Source organism: Chiloscyllium punctatum, chromosome 33 (genome assembly GCF_047496795.1).
Source record: "Chiloscyllium punctatum isolate Juve2018m chromosome 33, sChiPun1.3, whole genome shotgun sequence".
Classification (NCBI taxonomy): domain Eukaryota; kingdom Metazoa; phylum Chordata; class Chondrichthyes; order Orectolobiformes; family Hemiscylliidae; genus Chiloscyllium; species Chiloscyllium punctatum.
In genome coordinates, this window is record NC_092771.1 from 3,647,501 (window position 1) to 3,669,797 (window position 22,297).

At 44.9% G+C, this 22,297-nt stretch overlaps 1 protein-coding gene across 4 annotated transcripts in view; it reads right to left on the bottom strand.

Annotated features, from left to right (window-relative positions):
* LOC140458343 (leucine-rich repeat-containing protein 49) overlaps positions 1-22,297 on the bottom strand; it is a 275,785-nt gene that overhangs the window by 213,718 nt on the left and 39,770 nt on the right. Inside the window, exon 2 of one of the 4 annotated variants that reach the window (XM_072552726.1) lies at positions 14,797-16,870. The exons of 2 other annotated variants lie outside the window; for them this stretch is intronic. In XM_072552726.1, the coding sequence (XP_072408827.1) occupies positions 14,797-14,829 (33 nt within the window). In that variant the 5' untranslated portion in view covers positions 14,830-16,870. Of the gene's footprint in view, positions 1-14,796; positions 16,871-20,931; positions 21,097-22,297 lie in introns of all 4 variants that reach the window. One more of the 4 variants, XM_072552728.1, reaches the window with a different exon arrangement.

Here is a 22,297-nt window from a genome sequence, read left to right on the forward strand (position 1 = left end):
TAACCTACACTAACCCACTATCCTCCATATACCTATCCAATGCCTGCTTAAATACCCATAAAGAGGGAGAGTCCACAACTGCTACTGGCAGGGCATTCCATGAACTTACGACTCGCTGAGTGAAGAACCTACCCCTAACATCAGTCCTATATCTACCCCCCTTAATTTAAAGCTATGCCCCCTTGTAATAGCTGACTCCATACGTGGAAAAAGGTTCTCACTGTCAACCCTATCTAACCCCCTAATCATCTTGTACACCTCTATCAAGTCACCCCTAAACCTTCTTTTCTCCAATGAGAACAGCCCCAAGTGCCTCAGCCTTTCCTCATAGGATCTTCCTACCATACCAGGCAACATCCTGGTAAACTTCCTCTGCACCCGTTCCAGTGCCTCCACATCCTTCCTATAGTATGGCGACCAAAACTGCACACAATATTCCAGATGCGGCCGCACCAGAGTCTTATACAACTGCAGCATGACCTCAGGACTCCGGAACTCAATTCCTCTACCAATAAAAGCCAGTACGCCATATGCCTTCTTCACTGCACTATTTACCTGGGTGGCAACTTTCAGAGATCTATGTACATGGACACCAAGATCCCTCTGCTCTTCCACACTACCAAGTAGTCTACCATTAGCCCAGTAATCCATCTTTTTATTACTCTTACCAAAGTGAATCACCTCACACTTAGCTACATTGAACTCTATTTGCCACCTTTCTGCCCAGCTCTGCAGCTTCTCTATATCCCGCTGTAACCTGCCATATCCTTCCTCACTGTCTACAACTCCTCCGACTTTCGTATCATCCGCAAACTTGCTCACCCAACCTTCTAACCCTTCCTCCAGGTCATTTATAAAGATGACAAACAGCAATGGTCCCAAAACAGATCCTTGCGGAACACCGCTAGTGACGGCACTCCAAGATGAACCTTTGCCATCAACTACTACCCTCTGTCTTCTTCCAGCCAGCCAATTCCTAATCCAAACCTCCAACTCACCCTCAATGCCATATCTCTGTATTTTCTGCAGTAGCCTACCATGGGGGACCTTATCAAACGCCTTACTAAAATCCATATATACCACATCTACCGCTTTCCCCTCATCTACCTCCTTAGTCACCTTCTCAAAGAACTCAATAAGGTTTGTGAGGCATGACCTGCCCTTCACAAAACCATGCTGACTATCCTTGATCACATCATTCTTATCCAGATGTGCATAAATCCTATCCCTTACAATTCTCTCTAAGACTTTGCCCACAACAGAAGTGAGACTCACTGGCCTATAGTTACTAGGATTATCCCTACTCCCCTTCTTGAACAAGGGAACCACGTTTGCTAGCCTCCAGTCCTCTGGCACTACTCCTGTAGACAAAGAGGACACAAAAATCAAGGCCAATGGCTCTGCAATCTCCTCCCTTGCTTCCCGGAGAATCCTAGGATAAATGCCATCAGGCCCAGGGGACTTATCTATTTTCACCCTTGCCAGAATTTCCAACACCTCTTCTCTACATATCTCAAAGCCATCCATTCTACTTATTCGTGCCTCAGTATTCATATCGACAACAATGTCCTGTTCCTGAGTGAATACTGACGAAAAGTATTCATTCAGTGCCTCCCCAATCTCTTCAGCCTCCACACGCAACTTCCCATTACTATCCTTGATTGGACCTATTCCTACCCTAGTCATTCTTTTATTCCTAACATACCTATAGAAAGCCTTAGGGTTTTCCCTAATCCTACCAACTAAGGACCTTTCATGTCCCATCCTTACTGCTCTTAGCTCTCTCTTCAGGTCCTTCCGGGCTACCTTATAACTCTCAATCGCCCCTATTGAACCTTCACGCCTCATCTTTACAAAGGTCGCCCTCTTCCATTTAACAAGGGATTCCAACTCCTTATTAAACCACGGCTCCCTCACACGACCCTTTCCTCCCTGCCTGATAGGTACGTACTTATCAAGGACACTCAATAGTTGCTCCTTGAACAAGTTCCACATATCAATTACGCTCTTGCCTTGGAATCTACTTTTCCAATCCACACATCCTAAGTCATGCCTCAACGCATCATAATTTCCCTGCCCCCAGCTATAACTCTTGCCCTGTAGTACACACTTATCCCTCTCCATCACTAGAGTAAAAATCACCGAATTGTGGTCACTGTCCCCAAAGTGCTCACCTACCTCTAGTTCTAATACCTGGCCTGGTTCGTTACCCAGAACAAATCCAGTATGGCCTCACCTCTTGTTGGCTTATCTACATATTGTGTCAGGAAGCTCTCCTGAACACATTGCACAAACACTGACCCATCTAACGAACTTGAGCTATAGCTTTCCCAATCAATATCAGGAAAGTTAAAGTCTCCCATAACAATCACCCTATTACTGTCACTCTTCTCCTGAATCATCTTCGCAATCCTTTCTTCAACGATTCTAGGACTATTAGGAGGCCTGTAAAAGACTCCTAACAGGGTGACCTCACCTCTCCTATTCCTAACCTCAACCCAAACTACCTCAGATGGCAAATCTTCGTCCATCTTCCTTTCCACCGCTGTAATACTATCTTTGACAAGCAAAGCCACACCCCCCCCTCTTTTACCCCCACCTCTGACCCTACTAAAACATTTAAACCCTGGAACCTGCAACAACCAATCCTGTCCCTGATCTAGCCACGTCTCCGTAATAGCCACAACATCGAAGTCCCAGGTACCAACCCACGCTGCGAGTTCACCTACCTTATTTCGTATACTTCTGGCATTAAAGTATACACACTTCAAGCCACTCTTCTGTTTACAGGCACCCTCCTTTAAGATTGATGCCATATTCCTAACCTCCCTACACTCCAGGTCCTGCACCCTAAAGCTACAGTCTGGGTTCCCATGCCCCTGCAGAGTTAGTTTAAACCCCCCCCCAAGAGCACTAGCAAACCTCCCCCCAAGGATACTGGTGCCCCTCAGGTTCAGGTGCAGACCATCCTGTTTATAGAGGTCCCACCTTCCCCAGAAAGAACCCCAGTTATCCAAGTACCGAAATCCCTCCCTCCTGCACCATCCCTGTAGCCACGCATTTAACTGTTCTCTCTCCCCATTCCTCGACTCTCTATCACGTGGCACGGGTAACAAACCAGAGACAACAACTCTGTTCGTTCTAACTCTGAGCTTCCAACCTAGCTCCCTAAAAGCCTGTCTAACATCCTCAGCACTCCTCCTACCTATGTCATTGGTGCCAATATGGACCACGACTTCAGGCTGCTCCCCCTCCCCCTTAAGGACCTGGAAAACACGATCAGAGACATCACGTACCCTTGCACCTGCGAGGCAACATACCAAACGTGAGTCTCTCTCGTTCCCACAAAACCGCCTATCTGTGCCCCGAACTATCGAGTCCCCAATTATTATTGCTCTGCTCTTCTCCACCCTTCCCTTCTGAGTAGCGGGGACAGGCTCCGTGCCAGAGGCCTGAGCCCCGTTACTTACCCCTGGTAAGTCGTCCCCCCCCACAAGTATCCAAAACGGTATACTTGTTCTTGAGGGGAACGACCACAGGGGGTCCCTGCACTGGCTGCTTCCTCCCAGTCCCCCTCACTGTCACCCATCTATCTGCCATCTTTGGAGTTACTACTTCCCTATAGCTCCGATCTATGACCCCCTCTGCCTCCCGAATGATCCGAAGTTCATCCAACTCCAGCTCCAGTTCCCTAACACGGTCTTGGAGGAGCTGGAGATGGGTGCACTTCCTGCAAGCGTAATCAGCAGGGACGTCCATGGCATCCCTCACCTCATACTTGTTGGGCCAAAGGGCCTGTTTCCACACTGTAAGTAATTAATCTAAAACCAGTACCAAACTCAATAGTTCCTTTTCGATTGTGGAGTATTTCCTCTGGTGGATGTTCATCTTCTTCGAAAAGTAACCAACTGGCAGTTCAATCCCATCTTCATCTTCCTGTAGGAGTACAGGTCCAATTCCTACGTCACTAGCATCGATGGCAACTTTAAAAGGTTTTGAAAGGTTTGGTGTAGTTAAAACTTGTTTGGTGGCTAATATTGATTTTAAATGATCGAATGCCTCCTGGCATTGTTCTGTCCACCCAAACTTTGTGTTCTTCTTCAGCAAATCGGTTAATGGTGCCACTACACTGCTAAAATTTGGAACAAACTTCAGATAGAATCCGCTGAGTTCGAAGAATCGAAGTACCATTTTCTTTGAAGTTGATCGTGGAAATTCCTCGATGGCCTTCGTCTTTGCTTTCCGTGGGGTCCACCTTCCATGACCAATGTTAGGTCTCAAGAACGTCACCTCTGCTTTCACGAGTTCAGTTTTGTTTAAGTTTATCACCAGTTTTGCTTCTGATAGATGTTCAAAGAGCTCTGCCAACTGTACCATGTGATCTTTCCAGTCCAAATAGACTGCAGTTTGTTAAGCCAGCCACAACTCTGTTCATGAGTCTTTGGAATGTGGCAGGTGCATTCTTCATTCCAAAGGGCATCACTTTAAACTGATACAGCCCACTTGGGGCTACAAATGCAGTATGTGATAAAGGTACCTGCTAGTAACCACGTATCAAGACCAACTTGGTGATGTAACTGTCTTGTCCTACTCTCTCGAAACAGTCCTCCAATCTAGGAATTGGATATGAGTATGAATTTGTAACGGCATTGACCTTTTGATAATCCACGCAGAATCGTTGAGTCCCGTCTGGTTGGGAAACCAAGACGATTGGAGAACTCCACTCACGCTGGCTTGTTTCGATGATGCCCTTGTCAGGCATGCTCTCCACCTCGATGGGCATGACCTGTCTGGCTTTGAAAGGATTAAGCCAATAGGGGTGTTGTTTTATCAAAGCAGTATTCCCTATGTCTACTTCAAGTACAATAGCATTAGTCCTCCCCATCTGATTCTTATATATATCCTTATAATGCAGTAACACATCTTTCAATTGTTTTCTGTTCTCCTGAGACAGATAGCTTGCTAACCTATCCCACTCCTCAAGGATTTCTTCATTTTTAATCTATTTTCAGGTACATCATAATTCACATCTGAATTTGATTCCTCACTCTGCGGGGCAGTAACTAACACCTATTGCTCCAGTTTTCTCATTAGTATAATACAGTTTCAACATGTTCACATGACATACTCAATACCTTTTTTTAAATCTGGCATCTTTACTAAATAGCTCACCTGACTCAACTTTTTCTCAATTTGATAGGGGCCACGAAACCTGACTTTGAAGGGATTTCCTATCACTGGTAACAGTACCAACATGTAATCCCCTCAGGAAAACGCCTGAGTCTCGTAGCTTTTATCTGCCATCTCCTTCATTCTACACTGTGCCCTCTTTAACTGCTGTTTAGCTAACTCACCTACTCTATTTAATCTCTCCCTCACCTCCAATATATAATCCAAGTGTGCGATCTCCAAATTTGATCCTGTCAATTTTTCCTTCATTAATTTCAAAGGGCCTCTCACTTCATGACAGAATATTAACTCAAAGGGAGTGAACTGAGTAGATTTACTTGGGCATTTCTAATGGCAAACAACACAAATGGGATACCTTTATCCCAATCATTCGGGTAATCCTGACAGTATTCTCTCAACATGGTTTTCAAGGTCTGGTGCCACCTTTCTAAAGCTCCCTGGGATTCAGGATGATATGCACTGGATTTAAAGTGCTGTATACCTAAGCTATCCATAACCTCCTTAAACAGTCTAGCAGTAAAATTTGACCCTTGCTCCGGCTGAATCTCTCTGGGTAGCCCGTACAGTGTGAAGAAAGCTACTTACTCCTCTACCACTTTATTTGCCTTGATACTCCGTAATGGAATTGACTCTGGAAATCTGGTAGGCACATCCAATATGGTTAACAAGTACTGGTTCCCACCTTTAGTTCTCAGGAGGGGACCTACACAATCAATTATAACCCACGTGAAAGGTTCTTCAAAGTGGAAATTAGTAACAAAGGTGCTGGTTTTATTACTGCCTGTGGCATACCTACCACTTGGCATGTATGATACGTACATTAGAAGTTAACCACATCTTTGTGCATTCCAGGCCAATAAAAATGTTTTGTACCTTAGCCTGAATCTTTCGTACCCCAAGGTGAACTCCTACAGGTTCGTTCATGCTCTACCCATAACACCTCCTGTCTGTTTGCTACTGGCAACACAATCTGGTGCACTTCGGCCCATTGCTCCTCTGCACTAACTTGCCATGGTCTCCATTTCTGTCTTACGATTCTGTTGTTCAGATAATAACCCTCCAGGCATACTCTCTCCTCCTTTTCAGAGTCTGCATCGACATATATATCTTTCATTGTCTTGTCGTGCTGTTGCAAGTCCCTTAGCCTTTCAGGCCTAAACACTTCTGGCTGACCCTCTGCCTATTGAGGTTTTTCATGCACTCAGTGTATCCACTAACTGAACCTCAACTCCTTCATCTTTCTCTTTACTTTTCACTTTGTGCTGGGGGATCTGGTTATGATATTGGGATCTAGTTACCACACAGTCTGGGAAAATACCAGGATATTTCTGTTTTAACTCCTCAGTTTCTTGGTCTTCCTTGGGCTTCTCCACAACAAGGGATGTCACTCCCACCTTGGATCCTACGAAATCATTCCCAGGCACAAACTGAGCACCTGGAACTGACATTCTGTCAATCACTCCCACAGTAACTTCTCCAGACTTGAGCTGGCACTCCAACATGATCTGACATAGAGGAATGCTAAATTTCTGTCCATCTATCCCACAAATTACCACAATAGACAATAGACAATAGGTGCAGGAGTAGGCCATTCTGCCCTTCAAGCCAGCACCACCATTCATTATGATCATGGCTAATCATCCTCAATCAGTATCCTGTTCCTGCCTTATCCCCATAACCCTTGATGCCATTATCCTTAAGAGCTCTATTCAACTCTTTCTTGAAAGGATCCAGAGACTGGGCCTCCACAGCCTTCTGGGGCAGAGCATTCCACACACCCACCACTCTCTGGGTGAAGTAGTTTCTCCTCAACTCTGTTCTAAATGGCCTACTTCTTATTTTTAAACTGTGTCCTCTGGCTCGGGACTCACTCATCAGCGGAAACATGCTTCCTGCCTCCAGAGTGTCCAATCCTTTAATAATCTTATAAGTCTCAATCAGATCGCCTCTCAGCATTCTAAACTCAAGGGTATACAAGCCCAGTCACTCCAATCTTTCAACATAAGATAGTCCCGCCATTTCAGGAATTGACCTCGTGAACCTACGCTGCACTCCCTCAATAGCCAGAATATCTTTCCTCAAATTTGGAGACCAAAACTGCACACAATATTCCAGGTGCGGTCTCATCAGGGTCCTGTACAGCTGCAGAAGAACCTCTTTGCTTCTATACTCAATTCCTCTTGTTACGAAGACCAGCATGCTATTAGCTTTCTTCACTGCCTGCTGTACCTGCATGCTTGCTTTCATTGACTGGTGTACAAGAATACCTAGATCTCGTTGTACTGCCCAGACCCCACCACCAGGGATATATTTCCCTCCCCACCCCTTTCCGGCTTCCGCAAAGACCGCTCCCTCCGCGACTACCTGGTCAGGTCCACACCCCCCTACGACCCACCCTCCCATTCTGGCACTTTCCCCTGCCACCGCAGGAACTGTAAAACCTGTGCCCACACGTCCTCCCTCACCTCTATCCAAGGCCCTAAAGGAGCCTTCCACATCCATCAACGTTTTACCTGCACATCCACTAATATCATTTATTGTATCCGTTGCTCCCGGTGTGGTCTCCTCTACATTGGGGAGACTGGGCGCCTCCTAGCAGAGCGCTTTAGGGAACATCTCCGGGACACCCGCACCAATCAACCCCACTGCCTATGGCCCAACATTTCAACTCCCCCTCCCACTCTGCCGAGGACATGCAGGTCCTGGGCCTCCTCCACCGCCGCTCCCTCACCACCAGACGCCTGGAGGAAGAACGCCTCATCTTCCGCCTCGGAACACTTCAACCCCAGGGTATCAATGTGGACTTCAACAGCTTCCTCATTTCCCCTTCCCCCACCTCATCCTAGTTTCAAACTTCCAGCTCAGTAACTGTCTCCTTGACTTGTCCGGACTTGTCCGACCTGCCTATCTCCTTTTCCACCTATCCACTCCACCCTCTCCTCCTTGACCTATCACCTTCATCTCCTCCCCCACTCACCCATTGTACTCTATGCTACTCTCTCCCCACCCCCACCCTCCTCTAGCTTATCTCTCCACACTTCAGGCTCACTGCCTTTATTCCTGATGAAGGGCTTTTGCCCAAAACGTCGATTTCACTGCTCGTTGGATGCTGCCTGAACTGCTGTGCTCTTCCAGCACCACTAATCCAGTATATCCATTTAGATAGTGATCTGCCTTCCTGTTCTTGCCACCAAAGTGGACAATCACACATTATCCACATTAAACTGCATCTGCCATGCACCTGTCCACTCACCTAACCTGTCCAGGTCACCCTGTAATCTCCTAACATCCTCCTCACATTTCACCCTGCCACCCAGCTTTGTATCATCAGCAAATTTGCTAATATTATTTTTAATACCATCATCTATATCATTAATGTATATTGTAAAATGCTGCGGTCCCAGCACTGATCCCTGTGGTACCCCACGGGTCACAGCCTGCCATTCCGAAAGGGAGCTGTTTATCACTACTCTTTGTTTCCTATCAGCCAACCAATTTTCAATCCATGTCAGTGTTTTGCCCCCAATACCATGCGCCCTAATTTTGCTCACTAACCTCCTATGTGGGACTTTATTAAAGGCTTTCTGAAAGTCCAGGTACACTACATCCACTGGATCTCCCTCATCCATCTTCAGTTACATCCTCAAAAAAATTCCAGAAGATTAGTCAAGCATGATTTCCCCTTCATAAGTCCATGCTGACTCTGACCTATCCTGTTACTGCTTTCCAGATATGTTGTAATTTCATCCTTTATAATTGACTCTAGCATCTTTCCCACCACTGAGGTCAGACTAACTGGTCTATAATTCCCTGCTTTCTCTCTCCCTCCTTTCTTAAAAAGTGGGACAACATTAGCCACCCTCCAATCCGCAGGAACTGATCCTGAATCTATAGATCATTGGAAAATGATCACCAATGCATCCACGATTTCTAGAGCCACCTCCTTCAGTACCCTGGGATATAGGCCATCAGGTCCTGGAGACTTATCAGCCTTCAGACCTAACAGTCTCTCCAACAGCATTTCCTGGCAAATATAAATTCCCTTCAGTTCAGGTCCTTCAGCCACTATTACCTCTGGGAGATTGCTTGTGTCTTCCCCAGTACTCAGATCTGAAGTACCAATTCAACTCTTCTGCTATTTCTTTGTTCCCCGTAATATATTCACCCGTTTCTGTCTTCAAGGGCCCAATTTTAGCTTAGTCTACCACATTCTTGGGTAATAGATAAGCAAGAGTGCATATTCGCTCATCTCTTACTATCAGCGACTGGTTAGATCCTGTTTCTCTCAAAATTATAACTTCTTGCCCTTCTCCCCTGTCTTTCTGAGTAAACTTTACCCTCAGAGGCAAATTCTTTGTAGAGATCAGGTGCTAACTCCATACGCAACACCTGCCTCGGCTGTGCACTCTCCTGCAGCTCCTCGGCTCTTCTTGGGGTCTCCTTTACTACCTTCACTAATGCCACTGGCTTAGCTCTTTTACCACATCTTTTTCCATAATGCTTTTCTTTAATGACCAGCATTGTGACTTTACATTTCCCACCTTCTGGCAGTGAAAACACCTGAGGCCTTTCAGCTCCTGTCGACCCTCTTGGGCTTCTTTAACCCAGTGGTAAATTCTTACCAGTGCTCGCTACTCTTGGTTTCGTAGTGTAGGATCTCCCCTTCTCACAACTTCTAACCCTCACAGGACAAAATTCTGACTGGAAGCTTATCTTTTGCACCAACATGTACTCATAGAGTCATACAGTCATAGAGATGTACAGCACGGAAACAGACCCTTCGGTCTGATTTGTCCATGCCGAACAGATATCCCAACCCAATCTAGTCCCACCTGCCAGCACATGGCCCATATCCCTCCAAACCCTTCCTATTCATATACCTATTCAGGTGCCTTTTAAATGTTGTAATTGTACCAGCCTCCACCACTTCCTCTGGCAGCCCATTCCACACACACACCACCCTTTGTGTGAAAAAGTTGCCCCTTAGGTCTCTTTTATTTCTTTCTCCTCTCACCCTAAATCTATGCCATCTAGCTCTGGACACCCCCACAGGGAAAAGACATTATTTATCTACCCTATGCATGCCCTTCATGATTTTATAAACCTCTATAAGGTCACCCCACAGCTTCTCACTTCCTGAACTTTCTGTTCGTCCAAGTGAATTCTTATCATCTCTGGAAGTGAGTTTTTAAACTCCTCCAGCAGAATATTCTCTCCTTGAGCCTCAAAGGTCCTATCTATTTTTAAAGCACACATCCATCTCTCAAAATGACTATGTTTAATTCTTTCAAACTCAACATAAGTCTGACCTGGTTCCTTCTTTGTATTTCTGAACCGCTATCTATATGCTTCTGGTACCAGTTCATAAGAACTTAAAATAGCCTGTTTAAACTCCTCATAATCTCGATACCTCATCTAACACTGCAGCAAATACCTCACTAGCTCTGCCTGCCAGTTTAGTCTGAACTAGCGTTACCCATAAATCTTCAGACCACTCCATTTGCCTCGCCAATTTTTCAAATGAAATAAAGAAGGCATCAACATCTTTCTCATCAAAATGTGGCAGAGTTTTGACATTTTTATATATATATCATTACCTTCTCTTTTAATCTTAACATGATTTAGCTGACTGAGTCACAATTCCTCAGGTTAAAATTCTCTCTCTTTTTGCTCAAATAAGAACCTTCTCTTTCTTTTTTCTCTCTCTTTCTCTCTCTGCTCAGCCAAGAACCTTCTCTCTCTCTCATTTTCCTCTCTCTCCCTTTATCTTCTAACTCTATTGTCATGTAAGTTTTTCTAACTCTACTGCACTTGTCAGTTTCATTGATACATCTAAGTGTTTCAATAATTCCCTGACAATTTCAGCTTTACTTTTGTACTTCATTAAACCCAAATCTGATTTATTTGCTAATTCTAAAAGTATGGCATTTTTCTTTCCTTCTAAAGTTCTTGGCAAATTTGAGAATCATCTTCAAATTCCAGAATCTCTTTAGCAACTTTAAAAGTGAGAGGGATGACTTTTAATTTCATCAACCACAAGGCACCGAAATTAAACAAATTGTCTCACCTACGAACAGGTGTATCAATTCTAGAAGGAGTGAAAGTAGACAAGACCCCTGTGCCGGATGGGATTTATCCGAGGATTCTCTGGGAAGCTAGGGAGGAGATAGCAGAGCCTTTGGCTTTGATATAGGAGTCGTCATTATATACAGGTTTAGTTCCTGAGGATTGCAAATGTTGTGCCCTTGTTCAAAAAGAGCAGTAGCGATGACCCAGGTTATTATAGACCAGTGAGCCTTACTTCTGTTGTAGGAAAGGTTTTGGAAAGGATTATGAGAGATAAGATTTATAATCATCTAGCAAGCAACAATTTGATTTCAGATAGTCAACATGGTTTCATCAAGGGCAGGTCGTGTCTCACAAACCACACTGAGTTTTTGAGAAGATGACCAAGCATGTAGATGAGGATAGGGAAGTTAACGTGGTATACATGGACTTCAGTAAAGCCTTTGATAAGGTTCCACATAGTAGGCTGTCGGAGAAAATGCAGAGGAATGGAATTGAGGGTGATTTAGCAGTTTGGATTAGAAACTGGCTTTCTGAAAGAAGGCAGCGAGTGGTGGTTGATGGAAAATAATCAGCCTGGAGTCCGGTTACTACTAGTATGCCACAAGGATCTGTTTTGGGACCACTGCTGTTTGTCATTTTTATAAATAACTTAGATGCAGGCATGGGTGGATGGATTAGTAAATTTGCAGACGACACTAAAGTCGATGGAGTGGTGGACAGTGTGGAACAATGTTACAGGTTGCAGGAGGACTTGGATAAACTGCAGAATTGGGCTAAAAGGTGGCAAATGGAGTTCAATGTAGCTAAATGTGAGGGAATGCACTTTGTGAAGAATAACAGGAAGGCAGAGTACTGGATTAGTGGAAAGATTCTTGGTAGTGTGGATATACAGAGGAATCTTGGAGTCCATGTACATAGATCCCTAAAGGTTGCCACCTAGATGGAGAGTGCTATTAAGAAGGCATATAATGCGTTAGGTTTCATTCGTAGAGGGATTGAGTTCCAGAGCCGCAATATCATGCTGCAACTATACAAAATGCACTTGGAATATTGTGTACACTTCTGCTCCCCATAAATCGAGAAGCATGTGGAAGCACTGGAAAAGGTGCAGAGAAGATTTACCAGGATGTTGCCTGGTCTGGAGGGAAGGCCTTATGAGGGAAGGCTGAGAGACTTGGGTCTGTTCTCATTGGAAAGAAGAAGGCTAAGAGGGGATTTGATAGAGACATACAAGATAATTAGGGAGAGAATAGGGCCCCTCAAAGTTCAGCAAGGAAGCCTTTGTATGGAGCCACAGAAAACGGGGGAGATACTAAATGAATATTTTGCATCAGTATTTACTGTGGAAAAGGATATGGAAGATATAGACTGTAGGGAAATAGATGCTGACATCTTGCAAAATGTTACAGAGGAGGAAGTGCTGGATGTCTTGAAACGATTAAAGGTGGATAAATCCCCAGGACCTGATCAGGTGTACCCTAGAACTCTGTGGGAAGCTAGAGAAGTGATTGCTGGGCCTCTTGCTGAGATATTTGTATCATAGATAGTCACAGGTGAGGTGCCAGAAGACTGGAGGTTGGCTAACGTGGTGCCACTGTTTAAGAAGGGCAGTAAAGACAAGCCAGGGAACTATAGACAGGTGAACCTGACCTCGGTGGTGGGCAAGTTGTTGGAGGGAATCCTGAGGGACAGGATGTACATGTATTTGGAAACTTCTTCAGATCCTGAAGAAAGGCTCATGCCCGAAACATCGATTCTCCTGCTCCTTGGATGCTGCCTGACCTGCTGAGCTTTTCCAGCAACACATTTTCAGCTCTGATCTCCAGCATCTGCAGTCCTCACTTTCTCCATGTATTTGGAAAGGCAAGGACTGATTCGGGATAGTCAACATGGCTTTGCGCGTGGGAAATCATGTCTCACAAACTTGATTGAGTTTTTTGAAGAAGTAACAAAGAAGATTGATGAGGGCAGAGCAGTAGATGTGATCTATATGGACTTCAGTAAGGCATTCGACAAGGTTCCCCAAGGGAGACCGATTAGCAAGGTTAGATTTCATGGAATACAGGGAGAACTAGCCATTTGGATACAGAACTGGCTCAAAGGTAGAAGATAGCGAGTGGTGGTAGCGGAGGATTGTTTTTCAGACTGGAGGCCTGTGACCAGTGGAGTGCCACAAGGATCGGTGCTGGGCCCTCCAATTTTTGTCATTTACATAAATGATTTGGATGCGAGCATAAGAGGTACAGTTAGTAAGTTTGCAGATGACACCAAAATTGGAGGTGTAGTGGACAGCGAAGAGGGTTACTCCAGATTACAACAGGATCTGGACCAGATGGGCCAATGGGCTGAGAAGTGGCAGATGGAGTTTAATTCACATAAATGCAAGGCGCTGCATTTTGGGAAAGCAAACCTGGACATGACTTATACACTTAATGGTAAGGTCCTAGGGAGTGTTGCTGAACAAAGAGACCTTGGAGTGCAGGTTCATAGCTCCTTGAAAGTGGAGTCGCAGGTAGATAGGATAGTGAAGAAGGCGTTTGGTATGCTTTCCTTTATTGGTCAGAGTATTGAGTACAGGAGTTGGGAGGTCATGTTGAGGCTGTACAGGACATTGTTTAGGCCACTATTGGAATATTGCATGCAATTCTGGTCTCCTCCCTATTGGAAAGATGTTGTGAAACTTGAAAGGGTTCAGAAAAGATTTACAAGGATGTTGCCAGGGTTGGAGGATCTGAGCTACAGGGAGAGGCTGAACAGGTTGGGGCTGTTTTCCCTGGAGCATCGGAGGCTGAGGGATGACCTTATAGAGGTTTACAAAATTATGAGAGGCATGGATAGGATAAATAGACAAAGTATTTTCCCTGGGGTCAGGGAGTCCAGAACTAGAGGGCAAAGGTTTAGGGTGAGAGGGGAAAGATATAAAAGAGACCTAAGGGGCAACTTTTTCACGCAGAGGGTGGTACGTGTATGGAATGAGCTGCCAGAGGATGTGGTGAAGGCTGGTACAATTGCAACATTTAAGAGGCATTTGGATGAGTATATGAATAGGAAGGGTTTGGAAGGATATGGGCCGGGTGCTGGCAGATGGGACTAGATTGGGTTGGGATATCTGGTCGACAAGGACGGGTTGGACCGAAGTGTCTGTTTCCATGCTGTACATCTCTATGACTCTATAAGATGACCAGAGGATTAGATAGGGTAGACAATGAAAGTCTTTTTCCTAGAATGATGACATCAACTTGTATGAGGGGGCATAACTACAAATTGAGGGGTGTTAGATTTAAGACAGATGTCAGAGGCAGGTTCTTTACACAGAGAGTGGTAATGGCATGGAATGCCCTACCTCTAATGTAGTCAACTCAGCCACATTAGGGAGATTTAAACAACCCTTTGATAAGCACATGGATGATTTTGGGATAGTGTGGGGGATGAGCTGAGAAGAGTTCACAGGTCCGCGCAACATCGAGGGCCGAAGGGCCTGTTCTGTGCTGTGTTGTTCTATGTTCTACATTTTATTTAAAGATCTAGGACACTAACCTGCAAGTGTTTAAAACTGCTGGGAACGTCCATACCCCAAAACTATTCAATTCTGTCTAAACCAGTTCAAGTCCCTGACGAGCCCCCAAACAGTTATGACATGGGATAAACTGTCCTGCTTATTTAAACAAGCAACACAGGAAAGATTTATCCCAGACAGTAATCTGTGAAAGTGAGTTTTGAGAAGATTTGTAGCTCAGGTTAAGGTTCTGGATATAGATATGCTCACTGAGCAGGAAGGTTTGTTTTCAGACGTTTCATCACCAGACAAGGTAACATCATCAGTGGGCCTCTGGATGAAGCACTGGTGGTATGGCCTGCTTTTTATTTTTGTGTTTAGATTTCCTTGGGTTATTGACATAATTTCCTGTAGCAATGTTATTTCCTGTGGTGATGTCATTTCCTGTTCTTTTTCTCAGGGGTTGGCAAATAGGATCCAAGTCAATGTGTTTGTTGATAGAGTTCCAGTTGGAATGTCACGCTTCTAGGAATCCTCGTGTGTGTCTCTGTTTGGCTTGTCCTAGGATGGATGTGTTGTCCCAGTTGAAGTGGTGCCCTTCCTCATCTGTGTGTAAGGATACTAGTGAGAGTGGGTCATGTCTTTTTGTAGCTAATTGATGTTCATGTATCCTAGTGGCTAGTTTTCTGCCTGTTTGTTAAATGTAGTGTTTGTTACAATTCTTGCAAGGTATTTTGTAAATGACATTAGTTTTGCTTGTTGTCTGTATACAGTCTTTCAAGTTCATTAGCTGCTGTTTTAGTGTGTTGGTGGGTCTGTGGGCTAGCATAATGCCTACAGATCTGAGTACTCTGGCAGTCATTTCTGAGAGGTCTTTGATGTAGGGGAGAGTGGCTAGAGTTTCTGGACGTGTTTTGTCTGCTTGTTTGGGTTTGTTGTTGAGAAATCGGCGGACTGTGTTCATTGAGTACCTGTTCTTTTTGAATACACTATGTAGGTGATTTTCCTCTGCTCTTCATAGTTCCTCTGTGCTGCAATGTGCGGTGGCTCGTTTAAATAATGTTCTAATGCAGCTTTGTTTATGGATGTTGGGAAGATTGCTTCTGGAGTTCAGTATTTGGTCTGAATGTGTTGTTTTCCTGTGGAAGCTGGTTTGAAGTTTCCCATTGGCTGTTCGCTCTATTGCGACATCCAGGAATGGCATTTTAAGGATTCCTTTAACTTGTTTCGTTTAGTGATGACAAAGGTGGATGCACATGACAGACCCAAAGTTTGGGTTGGATGGTTTGCAGAGCTGTTTGTTTGAGTCTCTGCATTACTGCATCTGCTAAGAATCCTTATATTGGAGATCCCATGGGCATTCTGTTGGTTTGTCTGCAAGTTTAGTTGTTGAAGGCAAAGTGGATGGTGAGGCATAGGTCCACTAGCTTGACGATCTTGTTCTTGCTGATGAAGTTGGTGCTGTTTGGTGTATGTGTCTTTGGTTCTTCTAATAATGTAGTCAGTGTTTCCTTGGCCAGGTTCATGTTGATGGATGTGAGCAGGGCTATTATGTCAAAGGAGACTATTATTTCATCCTCTTCTATCTTTGATGGTGATCAGGAATTCCTGGGTGCAGTGGATGGAGTGGCGTGAGTCTTTGACGAAGTATTTTAGTCTTTGGCTAATCTGTAAATTGGTGTTCCAGGTAGCGAGATTATGAGTCAGGGGGAGGGGGGGGGGTTCCTGGTTTGTGAATTTTGGGTAAAATGTAGAAGTGTGGTGTGTTGGATCTGTCTGGTTCATTTTTTGAAAGTCAGTCTTATTTACTTTTCCAGATTTCTGAAATTTTTTTGAGTAAAGCTGTGATTCGGGTTCTCTAGTTGTGGGGTCGGGTCTATCGCCTCTTGTTAGTAAGTCTTGGTTTCTGCAAGCAGTGTGTTCACTTTCTCAAAGTAGTCTCTTTGATTTAAAATGGCTGTCAAGCGTCCTTTGTCCGCAGGTAGGAAAACAATGATTTTTTTAGTCCTCCTAGTGCTTTCCTTTCTTGTGTATTGCGTGTGTTGCCTTTCTTTTTCCTGCTTAATGTTGGTGCGACTGTCTGTCTGATGGTTCGACTGTGACAACACATCCATCCTAGGACAAATCAAACAGAGACACACGCGATAATTCCTAGAAGCGTGGCATTCCAAATGGAACTCTATCAACAAACACATTGACTTGGATCCCAATTACCACCCCCTAGGAAAAAGAACAGGAAATGACATCACCACAGGGAATGATGTCACCAACTCAAGGAAACCTAAACACTTAAGTAAAAAGCGGGGCATACTACCAGTGCTTCATCCGGAGGCTCACTGATGTTATCAAGTATGGTGACAAAACATCTGAAAACGAACCTTCCAGCTCAGTGAGCAAACCTACATCCAGAATAATCTGTGAAAATTCGAGAGGCCAAGAACTATTTAAAGTAAAAATTAACAACTTTAAGTATAACAGAGAATGACTAACCAACAACTATTTACAACTCCTTCCTCTAACCTATCTTGTACCTTCTCTTCTATACTACTAGTCTGATAAAACTCCCGAATAAGATTTTGTAATGGAAAATTAACAAATTTAATATTTACTGTGAAATCTGAAAGAGAATGCTTTTCTAAATTTAATGCTGTGCTGACTGCTGAGTTCTGCAGCCAGGAGACAGCTTGTCTTTATTTGAACTTTGTAAACATTCAACTTGACCTTGCGACAGTCGAATTCAGCAAAAGCTGAGGAAAGCATAAGAACAATTATGTCCATGACCGGGGATGAAAAAATAACAACTTAGGTTTTCCCAGTCTTTGCCCTTGATACAAATGGTACAAGAAGAGTATCTGAATTATGCTCAAGAGCCCTTTACATGAGGCATCTGGCCAAGTGTATTGTGTCAGTTCTGCAGAATCTGAATAAAGTTCTTTTTTTTTGCTCTTGCTAACAGTTGAATCGAGTCGATTTAATTTCCATGACAGTAAACTTGGGGGCTCGTCCCGGAACCCCGCGACTGGGTGGGATTCTGAAGATTCCCAGGAGGGGCAGGCGCCAGCACCTTGAAGGTCATCTTGTGCGCTGAATTGGCCCCTTTGCATGAGAAGACTGGGAATCTGGATCGCCCCAGCACCGGGGATCGAATCAAATAGGGTCGGGGTAAGAGTCATAGCTTAAGTATTCCTACATAGACACTCATTCTAAGAATAAATGAATCAGGAAAAGGGCTCAGTAAACTCTCGCGCAGTATTTGTACAAATCTCAAGGGAGAGGATTGCAGTCTCTGCAGTGCTTAAGAAATAGCGAGTTTAAGGGTGGTTTTAGACTTGGAGCCACCAATGGCTGAGTTAGACCCACCGAAGACGAATCGGGTACGTGGTTTCTTGGTTTACGAAACCAAGGCATTGAGGCGGACGCGCCCAATGCAAGAGGGGACCTCCAGAGGTAAGAAAGCAAGTCAAAGGGAAAAGATAACAATACCGCGAGCGAGAGAGAGAGAGCTGAACACTTTTCCAGTTACGCTAAGAGCAAACAAAAAGAGGGTTCACAGAGATCTTGGAATGGCCAACCAAAAATACATTATATTTTACAAAATAAATAATTACTGCTCAGAGTCTGTAAAGCAGTTAGAATTGTAGATCAAGGAATGTGGTTTTCTAGAGGGAGGAAGTTTTAGTAAAAGCCAGTTGGAAATATTGAGGTCAAAGTTGGAGGAGAGAAGGAGAAACGGAAGGGAAAAACAGAACCTGTGAATTGGAGTGCTTATAACATGTGGAAGGCTGAGGCTGATATCAGAGAAGGGAAATCTCAAGTAAAAGATAGATCAAATACAGGTGCAAACACCAGCGCACATCCAGAAGCACGCGGAAAACAACCTAATGAAGCTGTGCAGTGCCTTAAGTCTGCTTCAGATCCTGACCTTGAAGACTGCCCTCCGAGACCTACAACCCCCACTACGAGATCCACCTGGCGAAGGTTCCAAGTCAGCAGCCGCCACCTCAGGGTCTGCTGAATCACTGGTAGCACTTCGTACCCGCAACCTACTGAAGCAAGAAGCCCAAAAGAAGGACGGCCACTCCAAGACGGAAAGGCAGCCTGGGCCTTTTTGCGAACTCCCCCTGACGGATGATGAGTCAGACAGTGAGAATACTGGCGTACAATCGTCTAACTAGGTAGTTCTGCAAGCCCCAATGGTTGGAGTTGCAGGTCCAGAGAGCATCCAGTGTTGGTCCACCGACCATGGACCATGAAGGATCTGGAAAGTGTCTATGGGCAATGCCTGACCCACGCAAAGTTGGAGGTAATAAGTTCGCCGAAGAAGTGACAAAGTTCTGTACTGAGTTCCGTCCCACGTCACGAGAGGAGGCGTCTCCTGGGACGAAAACTGGGTGCCCATGTCACCAAAATCAAGTATAAATGGCCAGCCCTAAACATCCATGCCAGAGCAGCCAAGCGGACGAGAACGGAGACTTTGATGCTTTTGTTGCAGCCGCCCGAAGGGAGGCATTCCCTGTGCGAATGGACATGACCAAAATTGCAATGTGTAAACAACAAGATGAGAGTCACTGAAGTCCATAACACCCATAGTGGAGTGAGACCACCCGACAACATAACGGCGGCAGAAATCACGGCGTATGAGGTACACCTGAGGAACAGCTTCATCAATGGAATGAAGGACGAAATAGCGAAAAAGGTAAAGGACACATGTATTACCTGAGACATGGGAAAGCTGAATTTGATAGAACAATATGCGATACATGCTGAAAAATTGCTGGCCCAAGGATAAGCGGAAATTGAATATGGAACAGCAAGCACACAAAGCTCAGCTTACTCTGATGCAGATGGTTGCCCAGCCAGTGGAAGGAGATGCTGCAGGAAAAGAGAGCGGAAGAGGCATTGGTAGAGGTAGATCTGGCGGGTGCTTTGTTTGCGGAGCAATGGACCACTGGGCGAGACAGTACCACACAAACAGCCTCAATCGGCACTGCAGGCCGGACAGCAGGGTGATAGACAGGAGAAGGCTGAGGTGGAGATGGGCAGTCCGCTCTGTACTGAGCGCTGAGATTGCGATGTATGGACAATATGTTCAGTACATCAATGATGCGTATAAGTCGATGCCTACCTCTATGTTATATGTGGAAGGTACAGCAATTACCTTTTTGGTAGATCCAGAGGCAGCATATTCAGTCCTTAAATCAAGCCACTTCAGAGAGTCAACGCCAATAAAGACAAGTGGAAGGTTCCTGAACTCAATGGATGCATCAGGAGTCGGGAAATGAGGGAGGTTTACCGCACCCCCATTATGCGAAACCAGGAATGGGGAAACATTTCAATTCTCATTTGTTATCGGAATTCTGTTCTTAAATTTAATGGCTCGAGATTGCATAGTGAGACTGGGGTTGGATTTGCTTAGTATTCTGACGGGCTTGCAGGTAATTCAAAGGGAAAATTTACCAGTGCAGGTTATAAAATATGACCCACGACCCCTGATGTATGTCCATGATGGCGATTAAGCCAGAGAGTGATAAGTTTAGTGAGCGGTTCACTCGCCCTGGAAGCAAGTAACCATGTTAATCCTGTTAACACTGATTTCCTTGCCAGAGATATGCTGCACTGCACAGCACGCATACACTGTGATGGCCTTGACGAACCATATGAGAAGGATTGGTTAAACCAGATCAGTTGTTATTGTGCAAATTTTATTAGAATGATCACAGATGTGCAGTCAGTGTGAACTTATCTAAGGTATCTGTAACAGCAAGCAGACCCTGTCTTTTTGAGATGGAAGGCTCCACTCTTCGCATCTCACTGGTGAAGGCGTCCAGTGACGGATGGCAGGATTTGGGACCATGGGTGCTAAAGGCACAAAGAACGAAAGATTGTGTCTTCAGGGACGATGTGGGTATCTGGTTCAATGCAGATATGCAAACATATAAGAAGAAACTAAATTGGCTAACTCAGGCAGATAGGACAGTTCAGGTAACACCCGCTAGCCCTGAAAAGCCTAGGAGGGTAGCCTGGTGTTTCCCTAAGGTAGAAGTCTCGGAACCAAGATTAAAAACGGTCCCTCTGAGGTGTGGGCAAAAGGTAAATATGATGTGGGACTCATACAGGGCTGTGAACCCATAAGGATAACCCCGAAGTCTGAGTATCGTCCTTGCAGAGCACAATACCCGTTAAATCCCGAGACCATGGAAGGAATTACTCCAGTCTTTGAATCCTTCCTAAAGGCTGGAGTGATGATCCCCTGTGATAATTCACCGGTGAGAACCCTCGTTTTTCCAGTCAGCAAGGCAAACATTCCCAGTGAACAGGAAGAATGGAGGTTTGTTCAAGACCTGCAGGCAGTCAATAACACTGTTGTTCCACACGTCCCAAATGTCCCCAACCCCTACGATATTAGCTCAAATTCACCGGACAGTAAATGGTTCTCTTTTGTGGATTTAGCAAATACCTTCTTTAGTGTACTGGTGCACCCAGATAGTCAATTCTGGTTCGCTTTTTCATTCAAAGAGAAATCATTTACCTTCATGCGACTTTGTCAAGGTTACTGAGAGTCCCCCACCATATATAATGAGGCTCTATGCAGGAGTCTGGAAACTCCTGTTTTAACCCTGCTGTCAGCGCTTCTGCAGCATGTAGACGATTGCTTAATAGCAGCACCAACAGGAGTCGAGAATGCCTTTGTTGAATTAAAAAGGGCACTCCAAACTACACCTACACTGGGAATTCCGAATCCAAACAAGCTTTTTGTACAAATGGTAGATGAGAAGCGTGGCTGCATAACATCTGTGCTGTTGCAGGATCATGGGGGAAGATTGAGGCCAGTAGCATATTTTTCAGCTAATCTAGACCCCGTAGCAGCAGGATTGCCTAAATGCCTGCGAGCTGCAGCCGCAGCTGAAATGCCTGTTGTAGCATCCAGGGATACAGTCGGTTATGGTGAATTAACCCTACTGGTCCCACATGCAGTATCCTTACTGCTTTCCGAGCAAAAGACCGCATACATGTTGGCAGCACGTTGGCTCAGATATAATACTATGCTATTGGAGATGCCTAACATTACAATAAAGCGATGTAAAGTCCTTAACCCTGCTAGGCTTCTCCCCACTGAAGGAGATGGAGACCCACATGATTGTGTCGCTGTAACTAATGAAATTTGCAGCCCCTAGACCAGATTTGCAGGATTCACCACTTCAGAATCCAGATATGGAGTTTTTTGTGGATGGGTCAGCATTCAGGAGCAAGGAGACAGGCCAGATGTGTGTTGGGTATGCTGTAGTGACTACTTACAAGATAGTCAAAGCGGGATCACTCCCTTCTCACCTAGTGTTTCTGCCTCTTACCAAATGACGATGTTCCCTTCGTCATTTTCACTGCACACCTGACAGCCTCTGTCAGTGCAAGCAGCAGAGCTGATTGCCTTGACTGAGGCCCGTAAATTGGCTGAGGGAAGGACAGTGAATATTTACACCGATAGCAGATACACATTCGGGGTTGTATATGATTTTGGAACCCTTTGAAAACACAGGGGCTTTT